The sequence below is a fragment of the Apostichopus japonicus genome, chromosome 8 (genome assembly GCF_037975245.1).
Source record: "Apostichopus japonicus isolate 1M-3 chromosome 8, ASM3797524v1, whole genome shotgun sequence".
Classification (NCBI taxonomy): Eukaryota; Metazoa; Echinodermata; class Holothuroidea; order Aspidochirotida; family Stichopodidae; genus Apostichopus; species Apostichopus japonicus.
Window position 1 is genome coordinate 20,795,582 of NC_092568.1, and position 20,974 is coordinate 20,816,555.

The following is a 20,974-nucleotide window of genomic DNA, read 5'->3' on the forward strand; positions in this document are numbered from 1 at the left end:
TGAACAAAATAATTTCCCCCCAAAAAGAACGACTAGTTGGTTTGGTTTGCTTCTATAGCTAAACGAATAGCTGCGGGTAATTACGCAAAGTTGTCAATAAGCTTGGTTCATGGGCTATCGTGCCGGACAGTCTTTATGTCTGTCAACAAAGAGCGATTTTCATATCCTCTGCCAGGAAGCTCAATGTTGAAAACAAGAAGACAAGACCGGCGCGTTTTGTAAAACATTCAGGTCTTTTCACATTCGTGTAAGTTGAGGATAAAGACATGGGGGGATAGGAAGCAGGTGACTATTATACAAATAATGAATGGTTATGAGTGCAATAGTGCAAATACTTCATGAGCTGAAAGATGTAATTTGTTCCATTCAACGAGGCGCAGCCGAGTTGAATGGAACAAATTACATCTTTCAACGAATGAAATATTTGCACTATTGCACGAATGGAAACCATTCATTAATTGTTTTATACAAAATATTATATTAAGATGGGTAAAATGCACTCATGCAACAGATTGTTTTGAACAGACAGGTTTCTCTGCTCTCTTACCATTGAAAAAAGTGATACCAAAAAAGTATAACCCATGGTTCTATTTCATAGAGTGGAATAGAGCGGATTTTGCATGCAATCAACGAACAATTGACCAATCAAATGACCAGAATACAATTAGGTGTTGTATAAACTGTTATAACAAATGTTTGATATGTATGGACCTATTGTTAGCAATTAACTTTGTATGACTAACGCTATCTCCTGTAAGTTCATGTATAATGTATCACTTTATTTAATAAGGCTCGTTGCAAGTATACTGTCATACATCGATTCATCAAGACTTTTGGACATATCTTATTCGAAAAATAACTAAACTACAACCTTTTGGGGTAAATCTTTTTTAATGGTGTTAGATGGTATGAAATATTTTTAATTATGTCAATGCCACTGGGTATTAAGAATTGACCGCAGTCACAATATCAGAAACTATAGCAGTATAAACAGAAGAATGTATAGTAATTAAATTATATACGAAAGAAATATCATGTATGATAGGACGTGTTTGTAGCGTGAGTATATGCAAACCTATTGACAGTGCATACTGATCTATATCTTAGCAACATAACTAAGAATTTCAGTGATTAATAAATGTTCAAATCTTTTTACTTCATTATGCACTTTCGAAATAATTTACCCTTATTACCCTCTGCACACTTCGCTGGTGTCGAGTTCGAATTGATCCGATATGTAAAACTTCTATGGACAAGTTTTCTTCTTCTTTCATTCTTCATAAAAATGAAATGTATATTTTGCTGTAAATGTCGATTAATGAACGTTTTAATTTTCGATACAGTATAGGTTACCATTGAAGGGATGTATTCAAAATACAACATTACTGTCATAATTGCAATAAAAAAAATGTGTTCTTAACTGGCAGCCTGAAGATAATAAAAATAAAGAAATACGATCGATGTCTTCGCAATAATATGATTTATAAAGGCATGAAACTTTATGTAGGGTACTAGATGTTCCTATAGGGCTGTTAGAAACTGACTCCCATGCAGGCTAGGCTATATATATATATAGGCTATATATATAGGCTATATATATAAAGGCTATATATATAAAGGCTATATATAACCTATAGGCTATATATAACCTATAGGCTATATATAACCTATAGGCTATATATAACCTATAGGCTATATATAGGCTATATATATAGGCTATATATATAGGCTATATATATAGGCTATATATAGGCTATATATAGGCTATATATATAGGCTATATATAGGCTATATATATATATATATATATGCTTGACATTTTCAAATCAATTCACAGATTTCGGTTTCATCAATAACAGTTGGCCTTCGTCGACTTATACAGTATCACTGTATAGCCTCTGTTCCCACGATACCCTTTATTTTCCTATAGTAACGGTTCTTATAGCTTCTGCTACTTTCCGAAAAAGTAAACGAACCCTGACCAACTATGATACGAATTAAACTTAATCCGATTAAGCCAGAATAAACTTGCTCTTATCCATTGATTCATTAAAACTGCTTTTCGCACTCCGCTTTAATCCGCTTCACAAATACGGATTATAACTTGTTGTGTTCTATGGGCCCACATCACACATACTGCTTATTGTAGATGTTAATACACTTGTGTAGTAATGGTAATATTGTCAACATTTATCCAAAATTTCGATCAAAAAAAAAAAATCGATCAGCGTCTTCACGTCATCACCGAGTTTCGATATTATAATGATCTTACATGAGATGACAAATTGTAAGTCACAGATAATTTGTATCAGCATGACGTTTTGTTTTGACGAAATGGACAAATTAAATATAACTGAGGATAATGGGCTAATAGATCTTCATTTTTAATTAATAGTTCGTTAATTGTTTTAATTGCCTTTGCTCACATTGATTGTGTGATGTAAATCATTCCCTTTTATTTGGAGACTATCCGTATATACAGTGCGGGCGGAATTACAGTCTGCGTCACAGGTGCAATGTGCCCCATCCACCAGTTTTCTGTAAAAGCACAAAATTTCCTTCATAAATTCCTACTTACTAGTAAATTTTCAGTGTTTTATTGCAATTAAAAAGACACATAATGTAATGTAAAAAAAAAAAATGATGAAATAATGATAAAATGATTCAGTTTTGTGATTAAGAAAAAAGGAACCTTTTCATAAACTAAAAGTGCGCCCTTTTGTTCATGCAAAGGTGCATATATACACCTTTTCTATATAGTACCTGGAAGACATTCAACTATTTATTGTTTTTAGTTGTTTTTATTTATTTATTTTTTTTGCCACAAGAGTACAACGTGGAGGGAAGTCTTCCATAAAGCTTAAAAGCTTAATAATGTGGAAGACTCCCACATTAAAATACACTACTTTTGTGGGGCCTTTTTGAGAGAATATCACGGTAAGTTTGCTTCCTCAAATCAAAGTCGCGTACTCCCATTGCCCTTCGAAGTTCGCCCCCCCCCCCACCCAAACACCTCAGCCCCTCCCGCTTCCTCTGTTGCCTCTGTTTGAAAGGATACAAATAGAAGGAGAAAATGATGAACGCCGTGTTGTGGTTGAAATGTCGGTTCTTTCTTAAGAAGAGTGAACGAGAGTTAACTTTGCGGCGCTATTAATTTCTCTGTTAAACCACTTGTGCCTTTCACCGGCGATATCCCAGACATCCCAACATGTTACATGCGGGTTATAAGTTCGTAAATAAGGGCTGAAGGTTCGACTTGAAGAATGCTCACAATAATACAACGTATGACACGAATGATACCCACTGACTAGATTTAGCTATATCCATTTATACTTTTTCTCGGATTTTTCTGAACAGAGAAAATTTCTCCCAAAATAAAAAATGAAAATAACAAAACTCATTTGAGCCAGGACTTCGGAACGCTATTGGAAGATCTTTGGCCCGTCGATGAGATGCCAAAAGATGTAACTACTTTATTAATTTTCGGCCACTTATAACGCAGCATATCTGTCAACTTGACACTCCTGGCCCAGGTTTACAGTCTTGTTCAAGGCCAAGGCCCTCTCACACGACTTTACAACTTAACCCTGGTCATTGGACTCATTTGGTTACTTGTCACACCTACACACCAAAGTGTGCACAATTCAATCAATCTCTCCTGTGGCACCACAGTGCACCACAACTACGTGTCCCCCGGGGACCTCTCATATGGTGCAGCCACAAACCGGCGCACATAACTGTATTTACAAGTTACCTCGCAGGTCCCAAGGTGAAGAGAGGCAATGGAGATAAAGTGCCTTGCTCAAGGACACAACGCAATGATATGGCCAGGACTCGAACCTGTAATGCTTAGATCACAAGTCCACTGCCTTAACCACTTGACCACACAACGCTCTCTGTAGAAGGGAAACGGTGACAGATGAACAAAATGCCCCCCCCCCCCCGTGTTTACCCTCAGTTTGTACGTGCTTCAAAGTTAAAATAAAAGTTGAGATTAATTCTCAGTCTGAAGTGTAGCTTAGAGTGAAATTCTTGTAGGTGTCACAAAAGATTTTATTTTTCTAGTTTATTTGGTTAAAGAAGTAAGATTTGGTAAGTATTAGCAGTTAACAATGCAAACATCTGCATTATTCAGTAGAAATGAAACCCTGTGAATATGAGACATTATCCAAAGGAAATATTCAGAGGTGATTCATTCTCCACAAAACTGAGAGGATTCCCATGAACTCACACTATGCAACATTTCAAAGTGTATATGTTAAGGACGGCTGTATATTTGTTAGACCTTAAAAGTCAGATTTAGTCCTAAGGAAATCAAACCAAAATCAAAGGGTGAAATGTTTCAGTCTTTGCTTCTTCATTTGTCCTTAGCATAAGTTACGAAAATAAGATAACATTATTATTATTATTTTTTATCACAAAATTTCCCCCAGGCCCCATTATAGATCCAGGGCCCCAGGAATGTATAGTCCCACTTACCTCCAGTCATGCACCACCTGTAAGGAAAATATGACACGTGGTCCTAGGTCACAAACATACGTTATACCACCGAGGTGTATTTTATTTGAACGTGCCTTGCACTTTGGCACGGTTTATACCATTATCTTGAGTTTAGTCTTTATTTCCTACTCACTTTGAAGTAATCTCTACCTCAGATGTAGTTCAAAGCTAATTTGACAATTTTCTGAGAAATCGGCTGCGTAGGCGAACTTTACTTTGTTATATATCATCAATGAGATTTTGATCAAGAAACATCAACCTATACCAAGTCTCTGCACCCTGTACTATTTGTCACCTAATATGTTCTTTCTTTTGTAATCTTTTCCAGTTTAATGCAACAATGTGTTATCTGCAAATTACAGAAATTACAGAAATTTTACCTTCGAAATAGCTGTTGCGAGAGTTCCTTGGCTAGCTTCGAATAGTCGGTATTTCACCCCTAGTTAAGTAATGCGCTCTGATTGGCTACACGATGAAAACTGAGTGACGTAATGATTAGGAAGCTTAGATCGCCTAATGGAGTCCATAACATATAACAATATCATGTCTATTATATTACAGGTCAAGGTACTCAGCGATGCCTGAGTTTGAGATTACAATGTAAACACAATGGTTTGATCTTTGTATTATTTAACAAGTTTTAGCACAACGTATATACCAGTAGCGGCAGAGGGAAAGAAGAAGGTATATATTTACTTATAATTTTTTTTACGTTTGTGAAATTTTTAACGTGCAAAACGTAAATATGTAAATATATGTAGATATATGCGTGGACTACTTTGCATTTAATACTCAACGCGATATGATCTACGTTAATGCTATAGCTAATAAAGGCAAAGGAAATAAGGCACACATTGTTAATAGATACCTTGTCCAAACACCCAAAGTAGCTCCACCAAAGAAACATGTTAGTGCTACAATTTACGGTTAGACTAAGTCATAGAGAACAGATGGACCTCTGGCACTTCCGTAACTTGATGGTTCAAACTTTTGTTGCGCAGTTATAATTTCTATATGTATATAGTTAGATATAGATAGGCACAGAGAACCAACACGTTAGTTTTAAACGTTTGAAGATCTGAACACATACAGCAGGGTGAAAGAGGTCTTCGAAAATGATATTTCAGCAGGCAGTGATCACATTTAGTCTACTGTCTCTGGTATGTGCGGGAAAGTTTTCGTTCAAGGAGAGAAGTTCATTTCAACTACACCGTCTTGGTGACATTAATGTTGAAGTTAGCATTGTGTAAGTATAGATGATCGCCATCTTTCAAACCAATCTCCGAGTATTCATGTCGAATTGCAAAACTTACGTAGGCCCCAGTAGTGAATTTATATGTTGCAGAAAGTTTGTTTACAAATTAGCAGACTTTTTTTGTGGGCGATAAAATACCGTCAGAAATCGTTTGATGTACGCTGTACGCACCTATAACAACGTATTATTGTAGGAGAATTAACTTTCAGTAATACAACTATTACGTATTGGTTGTGCATTCGAGGATTACATAATTTAATTCGTCACCCACCAGATGCCCATCCCCCCAGCCCCACCTTCCTCTTTCTTAATGTCGGCCAATGGCTCCTCCAACGAGGTGCTTGCTCAAACAGGTGAGGAAGGTACTAGTACCCACTGAGAGTGGAGGCAAAAATTTTAAATTTAGATACCGACCTGTGATCTGTGTTTCCTTCAAGTTAACTGATAGGACATGTTTAAACCAAGTTGCCAGCTGCTAAACAATTCAAACCACCTTACCATTTGGATTTAGTTATAGGTTACTTCATATGTGTACTGTTTGTTAATATATATACCCGATAAGGAAAGAAGGCCGCTTTATTCACAATATTTCGTTACTAAGGTAGTCACCATCATCCTTCGACCTGCTGAAATTTTCAGTCTTAATGATACATCTGTAGAACTCCCGGTTTATTGTCAATATCAAAAACACAGTTACACGCCTATACGTGTACATCCGCCATTGTACAACGCAGTATGTAAAGGGAAGTTGTTGTAACCTTTACGACATCCTGGCTTTAATCCAAACACGAGTCAGAATTGCAGAGAACCATAATCGAACTTGTAATAAACGAACAAAGTCTGCCATTATGGTTCTTATATACCAAAGAAATAGAAAGTCATGGTCCTTTTCCAGTTCATTGGTTCGTATTTCAATGGTTATATGTTATGTTGAAGTCAAAATGTTAAGTTGAAGTTAACAAAGAGGGGTCCTTCCTTGAAAGACATATATCGGGGATTACATTATATAGTGTCAAAGTTCATTTAAGAATAAACGTTCACTTTAGCTATCTTTATATCTGGAAACTCTGGAAAAATTCACACTATCTTCTCAATCTCCGTTCCTTACAAGTCCCAAATGTCATAGTGCATGAACTCTTCCAGGCGCGTAGCCAGGAATTTGCCAACGGAGGGGCGAACCTGTAGGCAAACTATCAGAGCCGTAGATTCTGCATTGAAAACTGTCTGAGCGTAGCGCCACCGTAAGTTGGCGCTACGCGTACAAACAAATTTTGGCTGAAAATGATTTCCAGATGGCTGGAAATGGCACTTCCCATGCCATGTAAGTTGCATCTAAGCTAGCAATAACATAAAAACATACAAAAAAATTCTGCTCAAAGGGGGAGGGGCGGTCGCCCCCTTCGCCCGCCCCCTTCGCCGACCCCCTTGGCTACCCGCCTGAACTCATCAGCTGTTTGTTGTAAGTTTACGCTAATTACTGCAGCGAGCAATTTATTGTTTCCAATGAACCCTATATATCCCAGACGCCTTTTGTTTTTTCTTAACTAAGAGAAGGTGCTTCCCTCGGGTAGTAGAAGCCGACTGACAATTAGAGCGTCTTATATTCTGCTCCAGAAATAAAATAAAATTTAATAAGATGCATGTGAAATGATGCATTCTGAGGCATAATTAAGCTATTAAATAGGTCTATGAGTATAGGTCTACCCGGAAGGGAGTGCTGTTAAAAACTTTAATTTTTTTTTTCGTGAGATTAGAAAGGATGGAGAGAAAGAGAGGGGGGGTGGGGGTGGGGATGGAACTCCCATATCCCCACTGGATCCGGGTCTGTATACATCTACATGGCAGGTATGAGTCAGTGCAAGTTTCACATCAAAGGGTAATTTTAAATCCAGACTGCTTCCTCGCCATTAGCTTATTGGATGATGTTATTTTGCATTCATTACAGTATACATTCAACGTTCTATTTTACAATAGTTAAATATCCTTCTGATGTATTTCATTGAATGTCATGACATTCATGTTTACCAGGTATATAAATAGCAGATGATATTTTATACTTATACAGACGCAATGAAACAGATGAAGAGAATGTGTGCCTAATGACCTATACCAATATGACTGCCTGGGAACGAGACAACATCATCACATTCTATGGATTCACGAGTGCTTTTAGTAATTTCAGGAGCAGCCTGTCTTGGATTCCTTGCTCTCGGGAGAAGTGCGATCCCGGGTAAGCAGCGTTATGATAAGCTGAAACGAGCAGGTTTTAATCAAGGTCCAGTGATTAGGGGAGTGTGGGGTGCGGGGCCAGGGGGTGTAGGCCTATATAGACTACATAATATGCTTTCGTGATAAAGATGCTAAACAAATATCGAGACTAAGCATTGCAAAATGGAATGTGTAGGATGTAAGGTCCAGGGATTTGGGAAGAGGTGGGTGGGGTGGTGAGGGGGTGCATGTAAGTCCATGGTTACATTGTATATTTCCGTGGTGACAAGGATAAGGAACAACATTCATAAAAAAAAAATTAGCCATTTCTAAAACCAAGAAAGTTTGTACTTGAGATGATTCAGTAGCACTGACGTGGGATTGCCGTCCATCTGTTATTGGTGAGAGGGTGGAACGAGGGGGGGGGGGGGTGGAGTAGGAGATGTCTTAGCTTGTTTAAGTCACTTTCGTTCTAATTTGCTTCCTAGTTGGTGAAATTTAATTTTTTTTCAGAGTAAACAAATGATTGTGAGATCGTCTTGCTTGATATCTCACCATATGTAAATTATCGTCTAACATAATTTAAACGAAAATCACTGGCAAGCCGAACTATATTACCCAATGCATACAGTAACTGACTAATCCGACATATACCCATTCTGAGATCTCTTTCCCGGATTATTGTAACATTACAACGAGTGTTTCTGGATGTTTCCCCGCTGTAACCTGTTTACAATATACCTTTGAGCTTTTGCGATACAATCTGTTATTTGATATCAAATGAAAGCTTAAAAACATGCGAACATTAAATCGCTTGATTTTTCAACGTATACAGGTTCAACTACCGCTTGTTTCGCGCAGTGACGTATTCCTCGTCCCCGCATTGTTGTCATGGTTACACGAAGGACTGGCATGACGGTAGCGGCTGTCCCATAGGTAGGTAATTAAAAAAGTTCCAATGGTTGTTCTTCATCAGATAACGATTTTAATGTAACGTATCCACGTTTATTCTATAAGCTGCACTTTATAACAACGGAAAAGAGGCTAATGGTTCATTTAGTTTTCTATTTTTATGCATAGGCGTTAATGGATATTTGCGAACTATTGCTTATAAAATTTGTAACAGATATGCTAACTGTTTTGTAAGGTTTCTACCGCGCGGGTACATATTTAAAGGCTTCTTGACGTTTGTATATGGGTGAACATTGACTTGACATTTAAAACCATTCGGGGTCAAGCTTGCAGGAATAGGCCTATATAGTCTTTGACTCAGGGCAATTTCGTACTACAAAGAAACAAATATCAGCGCGTTAGTGTCATGTACAAATCGGTGTGTCATGTAAAAAGTACGGCTTGTACGTACACTGTATCACATTGTAATTACACGGTCATATAAATGGTCGCTTAATGAGAGACAAATGCTTTAAAGGTGTCGTTTATGATTTAAATTTCTTTTATCCATTGATTTTACCGTTTTTGTTGCAGTTTGGCCGCACACTGCGCGACCGAACGCGATATACGTCTCAACGACGACCGGTGTCACTCGTGGAAAATCGTAAATAGTAGTCGGACATTCTGCGCTTGCTTAAGCCTATGCCTGATCAAGAATTTTGTCAGTTCTTATTAAGTCTCGTCGGCTTTAGAAAGGGGGAAGCGGGAACATGAAACGTTTCCCGAACGAGCAGTCGTCAGTGTGCGACTACAGCTGCACACAATGAGTTTAAACAAATGGAACCAATTAGGGAAAGATAACCTGTGACCTTAACCAACACCATCAGGCGATAAAAGAAAACAGCGGTGTTGTACGTTCATCAGTCGTCCCAGTGTGGGGGGGGGGTAAGGTGGGGTGGGTTCAGTATGAGGGTGAGGTTGGGCTTATTTTGTAAGACTATGGTTCTTGACAACTTCGTCCGTGGCCGGCATTTCATTTAGATCTGATTCAGGTTCAACAATCCCAGCGATGGCACACCCTTTACTTTGATAATTCTTGATTCAGGTATAGGGCCAGCCCCTACCTAACTCAGTCCACTGGCGGGATATGTATAAAGTCTAACTGATGAAAGTTACCATACATGTCAAATGTTTCTATTACTTTCTAGAAATCGAAAGGAAAACTATCTTGGACACCCTAATTGATATTCAAGCGACGTCTTTCCTTCGAACCATTCACGAGAGTGGCTCCAACGGCTTAAGAAAGATGCTAACAAATGGAGATAATCCTTTGACTGTATTTTACTTGGACAATGGAGGCATGGAATTCACACAGGTGGGTGTAAGTTAGATTAGGTGTGTAAGAAATATTTCTAGTCAGCCTCATTCCGCTATACATGTGCATGATGCTATGTTCCTTAACTTCTTCAATCATTTCCAGCAATTAAACCTCCCTCCTTAACCCCCCCCCCTACCCAGGGCCTCCAATTTCCATTACTTGTTCTACCCGCTCTTGCATTGATCGCTTGTTCAACGCAATTGAGAAGGACCTCCTACAAACTACCGCAACAGACAATCAACTCACTTCAACCAAATTAGGAGGAAAGATGGAATTTAGCTTAAAATCAATCACTTATAGACATTATTATCAGAAATGATGGAACCCAAATCTTCTAATCTGGTATGAATCAATATTTATATCGCTAATTAGTGTTATATGATGGCAATCTGTTAGAACCACATATGACTTATTTATATGGAGGTGTGTCCATGTTTTGGCAAACCGCGAGAACTTTAGCGTGGCTGGTGAAACTTTATAGATAACAGGAAAGGAAAACATGAAACATTTATATACGTTGGGGGATTTTGTACATCGGGCTTACTCTACCAACAAAACATGGAATGGGAAATGCGCATATCTATCCATCCATCCATCCATCCATCCATCCATCCATCCATCCATCCATCCATCCATCCATCCATCCATCCATCCATCCATCCATCCATCCATCCATCCATCCATCCATCCATCCATCCATCCATCCATCCATCCATCCATCCATCCATCCATCCATCCATCCATCCATCCATCCATCCATCCATCCATCCATCCATCCATCCATCCATCCATCCATCCATCCATCCATCCATCCATCCATCCATCCATCCATCCATCCATCCATCCATCCATCCATCCATCCATCCATCCATCCATCCATCCATCCATCCATCCATCCATCCATCCATCCATCCATCCATCCATCCATCCATCCATCCATCCATCCATCCATCCATCCATCCATCCATCCATCCATCCATCCATCCATCCATCCATCCATCCATCCATCCATCCATCCATCCATCCATCCATCCATCCATCCATCCATCCATCCATCCGTCCATCCGTCCATCCGTCCATCCGTCCATCCGTCCATCCGTCCATCCGTCCATCCGTCCATCCGTCCATCCGTCCATCCGTCCATCCGTCCATCCGTCCATCCGTCCATCCGTCCATCCGTCCATCCGTCCATCCGTCCATCCGTCCATCCGTCCATCCGTCCATCCGTCCATCCGTCCATCCGTCCATCCGTCCATCCGTCCATCCGTCCATCCGTCCATCCGTCCATCCGTCCATCCGTCCATCCGTCCATCCGCCCATCCGTCCATCCCTCCATCCGTCCATCCGTCCATCCGTCCATCCGTCCATCCGTCCATCCGTCCATCCGTCCATCCGTCCATCCGTCCATCCGTCCATCCGTCCATCCGTCCATCCGTCCATCCGTCCGTCCATCCGTCCGTCCGTCCATCCATCCATCCGTCCGTCCATCCGTCCGTCCGTCCGTCCATCCGTTCATCCGTCCATCCGTCCATCTGTCTATCTGTATACATATATACATATATATATAAGTGACTATTTGTTAAGTTTTATTCATTTCGGTCCATAGAATTATTCAAGTCGTACACTAACCTCGCCTCGTCGCTTCGTTAAAAGTCACATCACGAAAGGCCTTCGTTTCACGGAAACATTTAAGGACGAAGAGGTTATGACGTCACTGGCTGGAGGGCGCATACGTATTCGACATATTCTCGATGGCGGTGAACCGGTAAGTGGGATAGGTCATTAAATATATGTATACTTACTGCAGATTCTGATGAGAATATAATTGTGAATTTTTTTATTTTTTTTTATTTTGATTATTAAAGAAAATATGTGGAAATCAAGCATGTTAAGATGAATATTCCAAATAATATTGGTCGTATACATTGACAACCATTAATGAACAAAAAGTGTTTTGTCATTTCGTTCAACTCATACTAACCGATGCTTTAGATTGTTGTTTTAAGATTGACTGTTAGTTTTTCTTATTTTTCTCAAAGAAACATATGATACTACATCGACTACATTTGTTTAAAGGTCAATCTTTTCATTTTTATTATCTAAATTATACGCTTTTTTCATTTAACACGTTGATAAATTCTTTAACAATTAATTAAATCTTTGTCTTAAAGTAATTGGCATTCAGTTTTAAAATAATGTGAATTTAAACCTTTTTATTTTTATCCAATAATTATTTATCCTGATGCGAAAAGGCTGACATAATTATGGCAGAATCTGTCACAGATAAGTTCTTCATTCGTCAAGATAACACTTACATTTCGTCTCTTGTAGTTTCTAATAATTTAATTTATTGATAAAAAGGACATATTTAACTTTTGTCATTAATAGAGGATTTTAGCAAATTGTGTGTTAGTTACCGACATCATAGATCACGTGACACTAAACGGAGTTTTACATCAAGTTAAGAAACCGATTATAATTCCGAATGAGGACTTACTGAGTTGGCTAAAGAGACGCGGTGATTTAACTATATTGTCAAATGGTGAGTTGATCTACAGTTCTTGTTATTGTTATTGTTCTTGCTTTTGTTGTGTATTCTTGTTTTTAGTTCTTGTTCTTGTTCCTATTTCTGTTCCTGTTCCTATTCCTGTTCATGTTCCTTTTCATGTTCTTGTTCCTGTTCCTGTTCTTGTTGCTTTGTCGTAGTTGGGATACCCAAAACTGAGATTCCAAATTGAAAGTCAAACACCCTGCAGAAATTATGATCTGTATGACTGAGATTCTTCTTACATAGATTCGGTCTCAGTCACTTCCTGTCGAGCTATAGCACCAGAGTTGGCATAGTTTGAAGCCGTTCGCCACATGCTGCCTTTTGATAGTCGTGAAGACCCATGGTCTTACGATGGACCGCCAGAAATTAAGTTACTGGGATTTTTTTTTTAACAACCAGTACTCGCTAGGGTCACGTGCAGTATTGCATGCTCACGATTGGTTACATATTGTTCAAACTTGTCATTTGATCCACGCATTACTGCCCACTGCCCAGTCGTGAAACCGATGCGATTTAAAACTAGTGACAAGATCTTGATAAGTCATTGGAAAAATAAATATTCATAATTTATTCAGAAATTGGTGCTTGGTCCCTTAGGTTTGACGGTATGATCAGGTAATCGCTGAACCACTTGTAGTAACGTTACATATAGACATATACAGGAAATAGTAGACAATGTAGCGTTATAATGGCTGTGTAACACATGACATCAGAAGGTGACGTTATAAGACCGTTTCTTTGTTCTATGAAAAATGAAATGAATTACAGTCTGCGTAATATCTGCAAAGGAAGAAGATTATGAAAAGAGGATTCTTTACCATAGGCCTACCAGTGAGGTCTCATTGTAATACTGACTGTGTATCGTTATAGAGTATTTGAGATTAATTCATTTGTAAGCATGACTTCCTCATTCGGTTTCAGCCTTACAACAGTCAGGTGTTCTCGTTGATGCTTCCAAAGCAACTTCTTTCACGATATTTGCTCCAACAAATGCTGCCTTTGAGAAGTTACCCCAACAAACCATGAAGGCAATCTTTGCTTCACCAGCACGACTCTCAGGTAACAGGGTAGAATCATTTTATTTTTTATTATAACGATACGTTTCATCATAGCCTATAGATTCGTGGTATTACGGAAAGAGGAAGTGTAGCCAAATTTATAGCTGGAAATAATGCAGTCTAATGCAGTCAGTCTATCGCGACCGTGACCGGTAAATCAACCACATGAAAACACTCCATTTGAGTTCAATAAGAGTCGGAGAAGAAGAAGAATTTAACATGGTTATAGTGTTATTTTTTCCATTATGATGAATATGCTGCAAACGGCTAAGCTCAGAGCTATATGCAAAGGTGCAAATCTTGGTGGCACATCGGACTGAATGTTAGGGATAACAATGAGCGGATATGAGTTTCATGGTGACTCAGCGGGGGGAATTTTCATTTGATTTAACCCTTTAGTCTGTTTCGTTTAAGACTTAATGCGAATGATACAGTAACTTTGTCATACATTCATGTGATCTTATATTTACATGGTGGAGGCCAAATTTGATTTTTTTTTGTTACTGTACAGATGCATCTATAAATAGTTTCCAAATGAAAGGCACTCTTGCTCGACAAAAATATTTCCGTTTAAATTCTTTTCGTTTGTCTTATTTTCATTGAAAAAATAACCAACAGCGCTACTCAAACAGTACATTTCTGACTTTTCGATCTGTGACGTCATGTTGGACAGCCATTCATCACCTTGCACATTAGTCGGCAATCGTTTAGCGATTAACCGAACAGAAGACGGTCTTTTCGTCAACGGTGGTACCGTGCTTGAGTCTGACATTATCACCACAGACGGTGTCGTTCACGTGATTGATACCGCATTCATACCGGAGCAGGGTGAGTATATACTCCATAGAAAGATTACGGTAGGTAATAGGTATCCATAGATGCATGGTTAAGGGAGGAGTGGGGTGGCGGGGGGGGGCGACATATACCAATTTAAATCGACAAGGCTTAACATATACCGATTTAAATTGATATATATATATATATATCGATTTAACGAGATATAAAGATACCTAGCTATAATATATGATTCTGAAGGTTCTCCAAACAGTTTCTGTTCTAAAGTTGAATAATATCATAAAAAGCCGAAAGAATTAATGACATCATTATATTCAAAGTTAGCTCTCCATATAAAATGCAATGTGATTGGCTAAAATCCTAACTTTAAGATGCCGTTATCTCTCCTGTTTAAATCGTAAATATAAGCTACCAATTTATTCAAATTTTAGTCCTTACGGATATTTGTCCTTTACAGTCAACCGTAAAAGTCGTCGTCCATCGCCACGCCGTATCCCCGTTTAAGTTGAAAGGTCATGTGGGCTCCAAATTTCCTCAAAATTGTCAAAGGCCGCTCTTTAGTGGCTAAAGGTCTTTCCACTCATATGTATCCGCTGAAACTCATATGCGTTGTTTCTGTGAGGCCGATGTTACACATTCGTTTAAGTGGCAAAATTAGATAATCTGGACATTAAAGTTATCCTTACTCACAAGTTTACTTATTTACTCATGCAAGAAAGTAATCAAGAATTGATCCTACAAAAGTCATTGCGTGACGAGTTTTACTCATTTTGTGTATGTATGTATGTTATGTTATAAAATGTTTATTTATTTACTTTTTATTTTGCCTTAATATAGCTCTACTGATACCTGAGATCTTTCCTGACTCGTCGTTGGTATTATCTGTGGCCGAGGAAGCTGGTATTCTCTCTACACTTACTAATCAACATAACTTGACGTTTATTGCACCAGATACGAATGCACTGCAGGTATCCATAGCGACCCCATTCGACCTCCACGTTATTTGCATTTGCAAACGAGAAAAGGCTTTCTTTCGATAAGGAAGGTCTACTTGTGTAATTTTTGTTAACTATGTTATAGCTTCGTGTAAAGGCATGTATAACGGAATGATTAAAATACCTATCCTTAAATACAGAGCCCTCGACACCTCTTCAGTTTAGCACATGGCGTCCGATGTGATAGAATTACCAATAATGCAGTGCTGTTTTTTAGGGGCACAATACTGATGACCTTGAAACATTCTATTTATTAAAACAGATTAAATTCAATGATACACGAGCGACTGAAGCTGATTGGCTGACGAAAGTACTGAAGGGGCATATTATCTACGCCCCCTATATGTCACATGACTTCACGAGGGCTGATGGAACGCCACTCTCACGTTTTGAAGTGCCAGAACCTACAGACGACGAGAATATGGAACAGGTAAAAAAAATATCGTGACTTGTTTGTTTATAATCATAGAACGACCAAACAATGTGAGAGAGAAATCTCATCATTCTTGAAATGATCTTAAATGTCCTCGAATAATAAAATCACTTTACCTTGTTTTTATTGTTTGAATCTTTTGACATTATTGTTTTGAAAAGACAACTTTTTTCTCGAAATTTCAACATTTTATATCACTTTTGAGAAGAATAAAAATGTTTAAAAAAAAAATCGTAATTTCGAGTAAACACTTGCAATCGAAATGTTGAAATTTGAGATAAAGTGTCTAAATTTCGGTAATAATGGAACAATGTGAAATGTGGATAAACAAAGTCAAAAGTTGACTTTAAGTAGGGACTAGTCGAATCTTTGAGATGAAAAGCTGATACTTTCAGTGCCTCATCTGGCCACTGTAGCATCTACAAAAGTTATGTTGGAGAAGATCTCCCAAAGCCATCACAAGATATGTTTCCCGCCACTTTTGTTGGCATACTACGCCACTGTGTATAAGGGAGACTTCACTTGGAACAGGAAGGAGGATGTGCACATCGAAGGTAGGGAGGGGGTAGAGGAGGAGGTAATGTATGGACTACCAGTAGAGAACGAAGTAGATGACGATTTATTATATAGCTTTAAGATAATAAAACGGTTGTATACGTCCGCCATCAATATGATGTAACAGGGATCAAGAGCTTCTTAGAATCGCTTAAAATATAAGCACGTGACACGAGATGCGTTCTAAAGAGAAAAATGCGGCACACTTAATATGAATCCATTTTATTGACCACCATAAGATATAAGATGTTTGTGTATCACCAATCGTGTTCTTTATATAAGAACAAATTGATGATAGTGGTACCAGTTGTATGCATGACGGCGTGCGAACCGGGAGGCTAACAATATGCTAAGCTTGGGGAAAATTCATAGCAATTTTTCTTTTAGATTCTCACATGTAGGTTTGTACTTGAAAATCGCTACCAGAGAATAGTCACCACATATCTGAAAATATTGCAGGTCTCATCTCTTGGGCAGATCCAGCACTCCCAGACAATAGTAGCACCCCCACTTTTGATAAAGAGAATTACTCTCCTTTAGTAATACTTTTTAAGAAAAAGTCGCCCAGGAAAGAACCTGGACACGAAAACCAAACTACTGAACGACTGATCCGCTTCCAACCCCAGTCCCCTTGCATCGGGACTGTGACTGTGTGATCATCGTCAGATGTGCATCACCATTCCCCTCGAAAGGGAACAGATACTACACATGATCTTAGCCAAAAGGCCGAGAAGCGATCCTTTAATAATATATATACGAAGCTAGCCATGCATATAATATGGCGACTGAACCTCATTTTTACAACATGTAAGTCTGACATGATTCAACTTATTTACGTTGTTGACGCGATCTTACTCAAATGATTTATGAAGATGATATTTCCTACGATTATCAGGAGTATCAACTTTTAAACTCTATCTTTCCCATAAAGCTCCGATTATACTTCATATACATGTTCATATTATCGTTTAAGGCTTGAAGTAATTGGCCAAAGGTAACTGGATTTTATCTTACAGCTCAGGCGGACAGTCGGACTGATGAAACTGCAGTGTGCTCGTCTTGTTCGGTCGGACGTCGAGGCCTTTAATGGACACATTCATGAAATAGATAAGGTAGGATAACATTAACTTGATAGATATACACTTACACTTTTAATAATTAAATCTGTTTCGTTGAGTTCCCAACACACGATTATCATATGTATTGGTGCTAAAGGTCACGTGTGCTAATACACTGACACGACGACCAAGGAAGAGAATGGGTTACGGTGTCATGTGAGTAGAGGTGTGGTGGGGTGGGGGGGGGGGTGTGCACAAACCCACTGGAACACCGTTGCTTTTCCACCCTTCGACACCTCAGTATTGGGAGTCATCAATCCATGTAAAGATCAAAATTTTGGCTTGATACCAGGGTTGACAACTTTTCAACCAAATTTGTAATGATACACATACACATGACGGGATGAGTGGTCTCTGTTACAAAGTACAAAGTTATAACAAAGCGGGAGGCCCCGGTTCGCGTCCGGGTGGAGGCTGGAAGTTTATTCACTGTTCTGGATTTTCTTTCTCATTACGTTTTTAATTATATATATATATATATATATATATATATATATATATATATATATTTATATACATTACGATTTTCATTTATGTATATATATATACATATATAAATATATATATATAGTAAGGGACAAGACGAATGAGCGAGATGAGGAGGCGCATGAGGAGGGGAAGGGGGAATAAACAATCGTATACCTTGGCAATTTTATCACGTGCCTCGTGTTCCCCCCCCCCCTTCCCCAGTGATCCATATAATGCCTTCAAAAGTTGGTATTATCACTAAAGCTGTTGTTTTTATGTTTCGTTGCGTTAGAGAAGTAGCTTTTGTATTCTCCAATAGCATGATGCCATGAAATGACGTATTAACGACAAATTTATTCATCACAGGTTCTTGTGACCCCTACGGAAAGTGCTTGGGACGTACTGAATCAACATCCCAGATTTTCAATATTTGTGAAATTTGCCAGAAGGGTCGGTCTAGAATCCTTGCTCCAAACGGATAATATTACCGTCTTTGTACCAGAGAATACGATATTCCACAATTTCCTACCAGAGGATTTTAACCGGCTTGTGACAGATGAAAGTCATCTTGAGGATTTTATTCGTTATCACATAGCGAAAGGTAAGCAGAAGAATCATGTGTCGGTCAACTCTAGTATAGGCTTAATTTATATATATATGTTGTATAAGTGTTTCAAGAAGGGACATAAACGCAGTTAAGTTCAGGCTTGAATATATCTTTAGCTAATTATGTTTTATAAAGCTTATGGTTTAATCATATACATCAATTAATGTCAAAAATTTGAGTTGGGTTAACAACAAAAATTAATCCTGTTTGATACTAAATTCCAATAAAAAAATATGTTGCACTAGCTTGACTAGCCAAGTTTCATTTCAATGCTTACTTTGAAAGTGTCAGAACGACAAAAAATGTCCATAATAATTGCATCAAGTTCTTTAATAAATCTAACTCTTTAACCATAATTTTTTTGAGGCTATGGGTGCATGACTTATTTTAACCTTATTTTGAGTTGCCCTCTGAGCAGTTTTGGGAAAATTACTAACCAAACTTAAAAAGCTGCTATAAAATAGAGGGCGTTACTTACAGGTAGTTTTCTTGAGGTCGTTCTATGTATATATATCGAATATGAGTGCACCAGCAGTTTGAAGGAAGCAGGAGCGGTAAAAGCAGGAATAAAGGGGTGTACAATAGAATGGGTAGGTAACGATGGGGTGGGGTGCACTGGGGGTGTTTGAAGGAGCAGTAGTTTTGGGAGGTTTTCACTTCATTTTAGTTTTCTCAGCAAGAGAAACGTTAAGTTGTAAGACTAACTTTTGGTACCATTTCATCTTTATCTACCGACTAGGGCGCATGTGTATGAGTGACGTCAAACACCTTGGCTATCCGCCACCGTGGTATTGGTTCCTCACAGGACACGTGGAGACGTATCTTGAAGACAGACACTTACGAGTGGTATCTGGGAGAGATGCGACGACGATTAATAATGTCGATATCGCAGAAACCGACATCGTCAGTTTAAACGGTGTGATACATGTTATCAACGGTATCCTCATACCGCCATCAATACCGCCCAGGCTTGGCGAAGAACTAGTAGAAATCGTAGGACTTGGTAAATAAGGTTCGATCCTGTCAGACGAGACAGGTGTGAGAGTCTATATATGGTGTCAAGTAATTCGCCATTCCGTTGCCCGGTAACCGTAGCCGATGAGTCTGAAAGCCAATGATGAATATCAGATCTCATGAATAGTCATAATCCATATGATAACCATGCATGTTAGTTAGTCTGTTAGTTTGTATCAAAAGAACGTGCTTTTAGCACACGTCCGTGCTAATGGATTTTATTTAGGTTTTATCAATTTTTTACAAGCATGTTTATAATAATACATAATTTTTATATAGCGCCAAACAAACTATGAAATCATTCTCGTAGCGCTTAACATAATAATAACAACAATTATAACATATATGCTTTGGTGAAAAGATACGTTTTGATTGCTGATTTGAAACCGTTCACAGTATTGCACATTTTTAAATGTTCTGGAAGTGAGTTCCACAGGCACAGTGCACTGGATGCGAACGTTCTCAAGCCGTAAGTCTGTGTTTTTAATCTAGGGATGAGTAACATCAGTGATGAATTAGAGCGAAGGTGAGCGTGTGGATGATGGTCCGAGCTCAAACAAGTTGGTGAGGTAGGTTGTCACAAAATGATTGAAAAACTAAATAAAGTCCAGTCTAAAACATATATATTTTTGTCTTCTTTTGTGTACGTTTTTATCTTTCCTCAGTTTAATCAAGTGTTGCTTCTGGAAAATTATTTTGGGGTCATTTTTAAAGGATTATTGTAACCTACAAAATTAAGAATATAGCACCATTTTGCATCTTAACTTCAAAACACTTTCAATGGGGAGGGGGAAACCCTTCTTTCATTTCAAGCTGAATTGACACACTTGACATTGAAGAATGAAAGCATATACAGTTGCCAGTATAGTAGCGGCGAATTATGTATAGGAGGCTGAAATTTTATGGAAACAGCCAGATGCGATCGAAGGATCTTGTGGAAGAGGGGGCATTCCAGCCCTCTCTCCTTGCACACGCCATTGGATTTTAGTGCTGTTGCCAGATAATGGTAGCGCTTAGAACCACATCGTGGCCGGGTTTGCGTTACTTTGACCAAACAGCGAAATACAAAAACATAAGTGGATCTATTCACTTGTAAAATAACGATGTGTAAACGAATTTAATTTCAGTCTTTTATTTTGCTCATTTGG

At 38.5% G+C, this 20,974-nt stretch overlaps 1 protein-coding gene and 1 pseudogene across 1 annotated transcript; one reads left to right on the top strand and one right to left on the bottom strand.

The window, feature by feature from the left end:
- Positions 1–5,516: 5,516 nt before the first annotated feature.
- On the top strand, positions 5,517–20,448 carry LOC139970992 (transforming growth factor-beta-induced protein ig-h3-like). Its single transcript, XM_071977111.1, has 13 exons — positions 5,517–5,746; positions 7,821–7,985; positions 8,799–8,899; positions 10,063–10,229; positions 11,839–11,997; positions 12,621–12,774; positions 13,705–13,842; positions 14,460–14,669; positions 15,474–15,604; positions 15,894–16,061; positions 17,636–17,731; positions 18,572–18,806; positions 19,552–20,448. The coding sequence occupies exons 1-13, from the start codon at positions 5,616–5,618 to the stop codon at positions 19,821–19,823; spliced, it is 2,127 nt and encodes a 708-aa protein (XP_071833212.1). The 5' UTR covers positions 5,517–5,615; the 3' UTR covers positions 19,824–20,448.
- On the bottom strand, positions 17,141–17,357 carry LOC139972679 (U2 spliceosomal RNA; annotated as a pseudogene).
- Positions 20,449–20,974: the final 526 nt, after the last annotated feature.